Source organism: Ictalurus punctatus, chromosome 5 (assembly GCF_001660625.3).
Source record: "Ictalurus punctatus breed USDA103 chromosome 5, Coco_2.0, whole genome shotgun sequence".
Classification (NCBI taxonomy): Eukaryota; Metazoa; Chordata; class Actinopteri; order Siluriformes; family Ictaluridae; genus Ictalurus; species Ictalurus punctatus.
Genome location: NC_030420.2, coordinates 23,000,451 through 23,012,444, shown reverse-complemented (window position 1 = coordinate 23,012,444; position 11,994 = coordinate 23,000,451). Strand labels below are relative to the sequence as shown.

The following is an 11,994-nucleotide window of genomic DNA, read 5'->3' as shown; positions in this document are numbered from 1 at the left end:
CATCATTTCAGAGTGTTAAAGGCAGGGCTGAATTTGATGATTCCAAGGGATGCCTTGCCCTGAATAAAATAAATGACAAGAAAGCACTGTCCTTGAAAAAATTTACAATATCCAGAATAGCTAAATAAGAATGACAAAATTATGAGCTTAAGTAATTAAATTTAAGTTGATAGTTTTGCTAGTCCAATAGTATTATTTATAATGTTTTAAGATAATGTGGGTAGCACGGTGGTTGGTGCCTCACAGTTTTAATCATGAACTTGGGTAACTGTCTGTGTGGAGTTTTGGATGTTCTCCTCATATCCCTGTGGCTTTCTTCTGGGTCTTCCGGTTCAGGGTGTATTCCTGCCTCACACCTAGTGTTCCAGAGATCCACCACAACCCTGACCAGGATAAAGTGTTACATTCACTTTAAATGAATGAATGAATAATTCCCAGCATCTTATCTATCTATCTATCTATCTATCTATCTATCTATCTATCTATCTATCTATCTATCTATCTATGATGTTTAGTTTCACTGTGTACTGTACCAGGTGTATATGGCTGAAATGACAATAAAACCACTTGACTTGACTTGACTTGGCTATCTATCTATCTATCTACTGTATCTGTCTATCTACATACATACATTGTTTCATTTCACCTTGTACCTCACCAGCTGTATATGGTTGCAATGACAATAAAGCCACTTGACTATCTATCTATCTATCTATCTATCTATCTATCTATCTATCTATTTATCTATCTATCTACATACACACATGGTTACATTTCACTTTGTACTGTACCAGCTATGTATGGCTGAAATGACAATAAACATGATTTGAATTGACTATCTATCTATGTTTGTTGTTGTTTTTGTTTTCTTCATACTATGTCAATATACCTAAACATAAGCCTAAATGTATGGCATTCATGCAGTTGTAGATATAATCAGAGAAACACTAGCCTTGAGAACCACAGTATGTGTGTGTGGTCATTTCTCATCACATGTGAACTTGGCAGTGTTTTTGCCAGTTGTCTGGGGCTAAATATACATTCTGACTGAAGCCTCTCTGTTGTCTTTTTGTCAGTTATGACTGTGTACTATTCCTGTTATTCTTTATCAGTTTAGGAAGTGTGTCAGTTCTCTGTCAGTCCTCGGTGTGTAATGAGTTAAGTGTGTATTGTTGGGAGTGGGAGTGTGACAGGCAGGGAGACGTTAGAGGGATCCAGCAGTGAACACCTGCCATGGCTTAAAAACACGGGAGGTTAGAGTACAGAGTACACGTTTACGTGACAACAGGACATTGTTTTCTTTCTTTCTTGACTCGGAACAGTTATCTTTCGTCAGATTGTCACGAAAGCAGCGAAACACCTGAGTTTGGGGCATTTGTTGCAGTCTGCCTTCACGGTTTTTGGGAGATAAGAGAAGGGAGCACTAACGCTTTATCTCCTCACTGGAGACGCAACGCATCGAGCACATGAAAAGAAGTCCAAAACACTCAAGCGCTTTCTCTTTTTTATTAACATTTTTTTAGGCGAACTACTATCGGACGAATTATAGTGTCTTTTTCCCCCCCACAAGACTGAGGAATATCACATCGAGACTAAGAGGAATGCGGTGATAAAATCTCACCTGCACCAGAAAAGTCAGCGTCGCCTCTTTTTCTTTTCACCCCCGGGTCTGACAGAAAGCTTGGAGGCAAAAGTATACACAAAGTGGGTAAGATTCGTTTCCTTTCTTTACTTTGGGGTTGGAAGAATTTTCAGTCTGTCTTTCTTGTCATTTCGGTGGTTTGTTGGAAAAAAAAAAAAAAAGAAAAAAAAAAAGGTTCTCACTTGAGTTTCGTCATTAGTGTACAGTAGGTTATAGCAGCAGGAGTGTCAGACTCAGGACCCGGAGAGTCACAGCACCACAGAAATGTTTCCACTCTTCTAGCACAACATTACACTCATGAAGGGCAGTGGGAATTTGCTGCAAAGTTAAGATTAGGTGTGGTAAATAAAGTAAAAAGCTCAATTTTACAGTGCTGTAGTACTAAATATAACCCTTTTTGTGTTTCTTTTCTGAGAAAGGACTTCTTGTTGTGTTGTTGTTGTTGTTGTTGTTGCCAGGTAAAACTTTGCAGAGGTCAATATAATGTGATGGAATATATATATATATATATATATATATATATATATATATATATATATATATATATATATATATATATATATATATATATATGTAAAGACAACAAAAATAACCCTCATTCAGTGCCACAATTTACGGTGCAAATGAACCTGATCAGTTATTAGACCTCTAAGGAACATAAAGTTGTTTAACGTTAAATAATCTTAGAAATGATAAGTTTCAGTACTTTTTACTTTTGTCTTTCTATAAAACTCTGTTCACATTAAGGCTGCACGCTACCACCCTTTTTAATGATTCAGTCCCAGGTTTAGTTTGGAAAAGGTTTTTGGAATAAATGTATAAATGTGGAGCGAGATGTAACGGACGTCATGGATTTCAGCTTTTAGTATTCATAATTCATACGCTGTCCATTCCAGTAGAGTGCTATCATCTATAATGTATGCGTACATGAAAATATAGCAGTCCGTAGCTGCCAATTCCCACTTAACTGTTGAAGCAGCAAATGGGCCGCTTAACAAGATTTTTACTTCAGACTGGTCTGGTTGCATTTTACGTGGAGTTAGTGCACACAGTGGGGTTTGTTACCATCAAGCCAATCAATATTTGTGCTGTAATGTGTGTGGATGTGTGTGTAGGTGTTTTGTACATGCAAACATGTCGACGTGTTCCAGTGGGTGCATCTTAGACATCTGCGACAGGCAATGTGAAGTGAAGAAATGAATCCGGTAAAATTTGTGTTGATACAAAGTTTGAGTAAATTTCTCCCTGTGTGCATTGATGTGACTATGTGATGGCACACAGTTTGGTAAAGAATTAGTTTTTATTGAACAATGAGAACAATTTTACTTTGTAATAAAAAAATGTGCATTAATGCTGTGGTATTACTGCTAGTCTTTCACATAGTAAACATTCTATTTTTCATAAACAGGCCAACATGCATGTAGTACATAATATCCAGATAGATCTGTTTAATAGTGAGCTCTAAACGAGCAGCACAGCTTCGCTACATGTGGTGTCTAGCACACACGTGATTAAAAGACGTTCTTGTTGTGGCCTAAAAAAATTGCTTTTGAATTCCCGCAGGGTGTGAAGTTTTTTTAATAGAAAACCTGTACACAGTACTCAATTGATCAAGTGACAGTTTGCTCTAAGCTTTCTCAGAGCAGCAGAGAGAGAGAGAGAAAGAGCGAAATCTTGGCTAATTACATGGGGATTGAGATTTTCACCACAGCTCCTCAGCAGGTGGAAACATGACCCACACTGACCTTATTTTCCCAACCTCAGGCTTTTGTTTCTATAGGCATATGTCAGTGAGTTTATAGTACACTTGCGTGCACACGTGTGTGTGCGTGTGTGTGAGCATGATGTGTGTGTGAGCATGATCTTGGTGGAGACCAAAGGTCACTAAAAGCATAGGAACATCTGACAGTTTTGACTGTATGGGGGCTGGTTGGGTTTTTTTGGAAAGTTCTCACAAGGATAGTAAGACAAATGTGTGTGTGTGTGTATGTGTGTGTTTATATGCTCTTGCGGTTGAATAGTTGAGCTAAGATGTATTTGCGTTTTGAACCTGTATATGTGTGTCTGCCACACCTTTCCACAGAAGCAGTGCCAGAATCATCATGTGAAAACACCTGAGCGCAAGACCTGTGCTGACAAACATCGAGTGAGAAGAAGCCAGATCTGATCAAGCAGACCGAGTCTGATCTTCAGCCAGTGGAGCACTCAAGAAAAGAGAAAAGGCGAGGTGAGGAGATGAAAACGACAAATAAAAAGAACTGAGACAGAAATAGATGGCGAGAAGGGCCTGTAGCCCCCACAGAGAATGAGTCACTGACCTGAAACACTGTTAGTTTTTTTTTCCAGTGTAATTTCCCACCAGACTTCAATCTTTGTGCACTTACGAACTTATTTGCAGCTTGTTTCGAGCCCTCCCCATGAATTCCTGGCCTGCTGTGATTTCAATCTCTCCTGCAGGACAGGTATATCCATCTCTATGGATGGTGCAGAGAGATTACTATCAGATCAGTACCTCATGCTTTCAGTGCTCTGTCTCTCTTAACTCCTTTGCTCTTTCACACCATTACTCATTCACATGTCCCCTCTATCCTCACCCATCCTTCCCTCTATCCTGCGGTTTGGGCATGTAGTGCATTCCAAAACAAGCCCCTAGATGCGCTGAATGTGAACCCGAGGCTGGTGCATAGAAAGATTTGCAAGCAGCAGTTTAACTTTCTAGAGAGAACTCCAAACCCTGGAGATTGTTTGGCAATTCATGTATTATCATGATTATATTATCATTATAAATATATATATATATATATATATATATATATATATATATATATATATATATATATATATATATATATATACTGCCAACTCTAGAATTATTGGCACCCATCAAGAGATTGGGCACAATAATAAGCAAGAGTAGACATTTCACACAATTATTTTCATTTTCCACTTGCAGTCAATTACTCTTTGTCACAGGAACTACTTTTCTTAAATAATAATATTTTTTCTAAAAGGGCTAGATTATCCATCCATCTTCTACTGCTTACTCCTTCTTCAGGGTCATGGGGGAACCTATCCCAGGGAACACCAGGCACAGTGGACACCCTGGACAGGGTGCCAGTCCATAATCACATAAACACTCACACACCCATTCATACACTACGGACACTTTAGACACACCAATCAGCCTACCATGCATGTCTTTGGACTAGGGGGGGACCCCACAGCACGGGGAGAACATGCAACCCCCACAGCACGGGGAGAACATGCAAACTCCGCACACACATGGATCCTCGAGATCGGACCGAGCAGCTCGAGGATCTGCTGTCGGAGATTCTTAGTGGACCCCAGGTGGGAATCGAACCCCGGACCCTGGAGGTGTAGGCGAACATGCTAACCACTCAGCCTGGGCTAGATTATAAGCAAGTAAAATGCAAACAAAGTATTGCCCATTGTCATCAAAACGGTTGTTGAAAGACAGATGTGTTGACCTGCATAAGTTGGGTTATGGATATAATAACCAGTTAAAAATATAATTAATAGAAAAGTTAATACAATACTGTCCTTCCTGAGAGTAACCTTCAAAATGCAGTGCCATAACTTTATTTAGTTACAGTTGAAATCGCACGTTGTGTTCAGAGCAAAATCAAAGAGGACTGATTACCAGGGAAATCACTCATACTGTATCTACTGCAAAATAACAGTCCCTCCATGATTTTGCGATCGGAGGAATTAATGGAAAATCAAGCAAACTCGGCAGTATTCAGAGAAGCTTGCCATTTTTTCAAAATTACTGCAGATTTTGGGTCAAGACGCATTCAGTCAAATCCCGCTTCGATTCATGTGCATCAAACATGAGTACTGATAAAAGGTCTCATTTACCAACAAACATCACTGTGAAAGAGTGTGCAAAAACCGTTAAGTGCAATTGCAATTTCATCAATTCAAGAAGTTTTCCACAAAAAAAAGCACAAAAAAGCATTTTTGGCTGAGCAATCACAAAAGAAAACTGGAAAAACCTGTACAGACTGAAATATGATGATAGATGATTGATACTTTGGGCTGTTTTGCATCTAGAGGTCTAAGATATTCTAAAAGTACCAGAATAATCTAATCTAAAACCTGGTTGTCTCTGTCAGGGGGTTAAGAAGTAATGGATGGTTTACCATGGCAATAACCCTAAACATGCATCCAAATCAACACTGAAATTGGAATACAAAATTAATGTTTTGCAATGGTTGTCTATCGTGCGCCAAACATTTTGAACATTTTCTTAAAATAATGCTACTTAAACAACTTCTATATTTGAAAAAATAATACTATACAACAAATAAACACTATGTTTTACCATAAAATACCACATCGCATATTATTCATTTCAAATTGATTAGTGCTGAATCAATTTCTGTGAGCGGAAAGGAGCGACGGAGAAGTAGGGCGACAACCACGGACAAATTTCTCTGATGCAAGTTTTATAAGTCAGTGGAGTGCACTATGAAACGGTTAGTACATCCATCCATCTGTTTTCCATACCAATTATCCTACACAGGGAGCCTGGAGCTTATCCTAGGGCACAAGGGAACACAATTGCACACACACTCATACACACACACATTCACACACTGCGAACAATTTGGAATTGCACTTGTGTTTTAAAACTTCAGACACAAGTAATAGGACTTTAAAAATAGTTAAATGTTACATTATTTATAAAAGTAAAATATGCATGGAGTGATTTTATTTTGGAGTGCTTGTGATGGAATCACAAGGATTTTAGGTATGTGGTGGCAAAGAGGAGCAAGCGCACAGTAATGGAAAGAACGATCTAATGATGCATAGGACACAGAGTGTTCTGTATTTGATGAATATCTAATTTGCACATTGGTTCAAAAATAAACCGCCACCTAAAACCATTACTGTACTACTAATGCTAGTAATACTCAACACTACAATACAATAAAGATTTAACTCTATATATGATTTATTAATTCTGCATGGTTACATAAGAGTGACCAACCTCTCAAAGGTGTTATTTAAGGTCAGAGGAACTTTAGAGGCAATTTAGGTGACAAAGCTTGTTTTATGCCACTCATGTATCCCACTTTTGAGAACTGAGGTGTGGTATGTATAGGGCATGCATACATTAGCCTGGTGTAGCCGTTCTAGAATAAGTGTGTGAGGTTCAGTGTTGTAGACAGCTGCTAAAATTCAAAAATCCTCTCTATTCCGTCAATTGAACTGGGTTTGTGTCAGTGTATCAAAATGCAGACACACGTGTATTTCTTGAAATGTATTGTGTGTGTATATAAGGGTGATTTTACTCTTTTTCTGAACTATATCTGCTATAAACCTATACTGACTTTAATGCAAGCATATAATAGGTTTTTTATTCAAAAACAAATGAATATGGTCAAAACAGAGGACATCTTTCAAATGAAATATAATAATTTATACCATAGTTTAGGCCATGTTGTATACTGTACCATCTGTGGTTATTACCTTTACACAATTCCTAATGTGTACCAGTTTTCAAATATTTTTATGGGCTTTTTTAGTTTCTGTTAAATGGCTAAATTACTCCATAGTCAGTAGTCTATAGTTTTAATAAATGGTGATGTGTGTTATGTTTGCATAATAGACATATAAGATGTAATGTAAGAAGTCCCCCAATAGAAGAGCTACTGCGTCCCAATTGACATACTATCCATACTAAATAGTATCCGAAATGATGTCTAAAATCGTAGTATGTTGAAATGAGTATCCCGAAGGTACCCGGAAGGTCTACTAATTCCAGGAGATTTTTGAAGTATCAATCCGTGGACACTTTTTCAGCGAATATTGCCCACAAGTCCTTGGGTGAAGGAGGGGGAGCTTTGTGACGGTTTGCTTCGCCGAATTCAAGGACGCATTTTAGACAGGTGTAAATGAAATGTGGAAAAATAAATGAAGTGAATGATAAAATTAAATTAGATAGTATAAATTATATGAGGAATAATTAATGAAGAAAAGCTGAAATGCAACAAGGAGTTTGTTTACAGTGACAGTGTTCTAATCTGGGCAACAACGGTCTCTTCCATTACACGATGTGTTAGTATGTCCGAGTGCCTTTTTAAAACTTTCTAAATCTTTTAAAACATGCTCAAAAGTATGTACTTTTTCTTCACAAAAAGAGTACATACTTTTAGTACATAGCATAAGTATGCCAATTGGGCTAGTTTTGAAATGGTCTAGAACAACCATTTTTGCTCAGTTTAAATAAGGGGTGCCAATATTTCTGAAACTGCCATGCATTTATTAATCTAAAATGTTTGCCATCATCATTATCATTATCATCAATTTATCTTATACAGCACCGTTCCCAAGATCAGACTATACCTATAAACAACAAAATGCATATGCACAAAGCAACAGTGCTACAAAATGACCTGTATGGTCAGCATAGTGTGAAGGGATGGGTTAGAGTTTGTTATGGAAGCAAAAGACAACATCCAGAGCACTTGTGTTTGTTCTGAGAATGTAACATGAGTTTAAAAATGCTTCCAAATCAGCTGCTGCTCAGCGCTGCCACTTAATAATCCGTCATTTGTTTTTATAAGCTGAGAAAGAGGGACAAAAATGCGAACCCTGCACGGCTGCCCCATTCATATCACCTCATGCCCAAATCCCATGATGTCATACGCCTGTGGCTTGGATCAGTAGCTAGTGGAAACAGATCTAAACTGGGCCTGGAGGGATCTCCTGCTGGAGGTTATAACGTGGCGCAATGTGACAGGGCTTTACAGCAGCTTAACACACATTGGCAGTGCTGGAGTTTCTGAGGCACATACTGCTAAAAGCTCTGCGTTTGATGTGCCACTATTACACTCTGATCCTTTTTTCACACTGCAGTGCTACATCGCTAGTGTGTCAATCTGCTAATAAGAACTCAAATCCAAATGTGAATCAGATGATGCTTTGAGTTTGCACGATGACTGTGACAAGCTCGCATCACTGTTACATGATAAAATAGTGATATGATAGTGATAATGCTGATACGACTCTCATCTCAAAGTGTTGCGCCTTCCTTCATTTTTTCTTTTTTTTTTTGCAGTTATTTTTGACTCCTCGTATCCTTTCTGCGTCCTCTCTGTGTCATGCAGTGTGTTCCTTTCTGTGCCCTAATGATATATTTAGCCAGTCTCTTTTGTTTTGGTCTCTATAGGACTTCTGAATCACATGGGCATTATGGGAACCAGAGTCATCCTGTTACTGCTGGTCCTGTGTGTTTGCGGTGTATCCTGCATCCTGCGTTCGGCTCCCAGAGTGGCTTTAGCTTTTAAAGGTAGGCGCATACACATATATAAACCTTTAATAAACAAACACACACCTGTACTATTGTAAAACAACTACTGTTCTCTGGCTCTGCCTCTTTCATTCCAAGGCATTCATTCATCTGCCTGCAGGCACGCACGCACACATTCAGACACACACACACACACACACACACACACACACACGCACACGCACACCATAATATAGTGTAGTTCCTGTAATTTGCTCAACTGTTGCTAGAAGAGAACAAAAGGTGGATGTTGTCACCAAGACTTGCGACGAATACTCACTGCGTAACACACTCCGTCTATGTTCATTGTTAAACATCCCAGGAAATTATAATAAAAGCAACATGCAATATGAGATGAGATATGAAATGTGGAAACAGTGACTTTAATGTTTATTTGGGTTTCCTTAACTACAATTTGTGTGGCACTTTTTTTCCTTTGCATCACTACTCCACAGAAGTCCTTTCATGTTTTTTTTTATTGTTATTATTTATTTCCTGCATCCTAATTTTTTCCCAAGAGTTTGTTCTTTTGTTTAATTATTAACCCATGTGAGGGAAATGCTATAGTTTTAAATTTGTGTTGAAGAATTTTAGAGTTTTATCACAGATAAAAGGCTTTCACAGATTCGGTGTGAATGAAGCTTTGATTAACCTGTCATCATGGACAAACTAACACACACACACACACACACACACACACACACACACACACACACACACACACACACACACAATGCACAAAGACTTCTGATTAGCACAATATACTGTAAAACAACAGAGAGATGAGTGCTTTTAAATGAATACTCTTGTGTAAATAAGACTTGTGTGAGTGAATCATAAAAGAGGAATCTCACTTAACTCCTGTTCTGACATTTCAGACTGCTAAAGATAACTATGGGAAGGGAAACAAATACATTGCAACTTCAGCAATGGTTCATAATTATATCAGAGATGTCAAAACAGCTCTGCCCACTTTCTATGATTAAAGAGTGTTGTGTGAATAAGAAAGTAGGCTTACTCTGAAAATCAGTTGATCACTTATTTTAAACACAATGCCATGCCTGTTGATTATCATCTAATTCAGAGCCAGTATCAATTATATTACAAACTTTTTCCACTAAAACCAGGGAAAACCCTTCTTCAGGAAAACCCTGGTGGCCCGGGAAAACCCATCAGCGGTGAAATTTAGATTTTGACATTTTCTACTGCATATAGTTCTGAGCGATACAGATTTTCCGCAAATTAAATAGATCTCAATCACATGCAAAGTTGTAGCATTTTAAAATCTGGTTACACCCCAAAAGTGAAAAGGGAGAAGTGTGTGCCCCATCCATTCATGGACATTTTGATTATCATTATCTTCATCAAGCCTGACATTCACTATGTGAAGAATCACACTTAAGCAGACTGATTGTTTTTACCATTATGTTTGTTGAGTTGGCTCCTAACCCAAAATGATCTTTGCATGAAGATCAGAAAGTGTAGTATATAATAACATTTCTGTGTTACTTTGATATAATTATGAAGCTTTGATGCAGTAGAAATGTATTCGTTTCCCTTCCCACAGTTATGTGTGGCAGTTTGAAATGTCAGAACAGGAGTAATTGAGATTCGTCTTTTTACGAATCACTCACATAATTCTTATTTAAACAGTAGTGTACATTTCAATCTGTCTTACAAAATATACAGTCACCATCCATTTTAATAGGAACACCAGTACACCTGCTTACTTATGCAGTTCTCAATCAGCCAATCATGTGGCATCAGTTCAATACATAAAATCATACTGATACAGGTCAAAAGCTTCAGTTAACATTCACAGCAAATATCAGAATGGGGAAAGTGTGATCTCTGTGACTTTATCCGTGGTATGGTTGTTTGTGCCAAATGGGCTGGTTTGAGTATTTTTATGAAACTGCTGATCTCCTGGGATTTTCACAGTTTACAGTTTACACAGTAAAAAACAAAAAAAACAAACAAACAAAAAAAAACATGGCAGTTCTGTGGGTAGAAACGCCTTGTTATATGAGAGTTCGGAGGAAAATGCCAGGTTCCCTGTGGTCTTTCAGTCTGCAGACCCTCCCATCACAGGATGGGAGTTATAGAGTTATAGAGTTTCACACTCATATGTGTGAAAATCCCAGGAGATTAGTAGTTTCTGAAATACTCAACCACCCCATCTGGTACCAACAACCATGCCACGATTAAAGTCACATGGATCACACTTTTTCCCCATTCTGGTGTTTGCTGTAAATATTAACTGAAGTTCTTGACTTGTATCTGCATAATATTCTGCACTGCGCTGCTGCCACATGATTGGCTGATTAGATAACTGCATGAATGTGCAGGTGTACATGTGTTTCTAATAAAGTGGTTGTTGAGTGTGTATATTTACCATATATAAATGAGGTTTCTTAAATTGCTTACAGTGGGCCGGATAAACCACTAATATGACTAAAGGGTATCAAATTTACCTTTTTAATACTATAAATAAGGCAGTCTTGTTTTGTTTCATATGTTGCACTTCAGGTTAACACTTTTGACTAACATCACAGACACAATAGACGACTTGGTTTGAACTTGATGCAGGGAGAAAAAGGTTCTCTGTCCATTCTGTTTTGGTTGTCAACTTTTTAAACAACCGATATCATATGTTTACTAATCAGACATCTACCCCTGTCACTAGTCTCTGGTCCAATAAATACTTAACGTAAATACACATCATTGGAAAAGCTACAACAAAGGAACCTGCTCGATGGTATATTTACCATATGTTAATCAGTTCTACTATAGTATTCAAGTACTGTTTGGTCTGCTGAAATACTTTGCAGGGTCCTCATCTACAAAGCCACCAGCTCACGACTTTTATAGGCATAAAAACCCAATTTCAGCCAAAACCTGATTTTTTCTTCATTTTTTGGATGTTTGCCAGAATTTATCCTCTGGGGTTTCCCAGACCTACACACAAATATACTCTACTCAGTGACCACTTGCTGTCTGTAATCCATCTGCTGCTCTGCACAATGTGCCAGGC

The 11,994-nt window shown here is 38.1% G+C and overlaps 1 protein-coding gene across 1 annotated transcript in view; it reads left to right on the top strand.

Moving 5' to 3' along the window:
* Positions 1-1,089: 1,089 nt before the first annotated feature.
* sema3ga (sema domain, immunoglobulin domain (Ig), short basic domain, secreted, (semaphorin) 3Ga) overlaps positions 1,090-11,994 on the top strand; it is a 25,102-nt gene continuing 14,197 nt past the window's right edge. Inside the window, exons 1-3 of the mRNA XM_017468121.3 lie at positions 1,090-1,708; positions 3,726-3,869; positions 8,841-8,960. Coding sequence (XP_017323610.1) covers positions 8,855-8,960 — 106 coding nt within the window. The 5' untranslated portion in view covers positions 1,090-1,708; positions 3,726-3,869; positions 8,841-8,854. The remainder of the gene's footprint in view (positions 1,709-3,725; positions 3,870-8,840; positions 8,961-11,994) is intronic.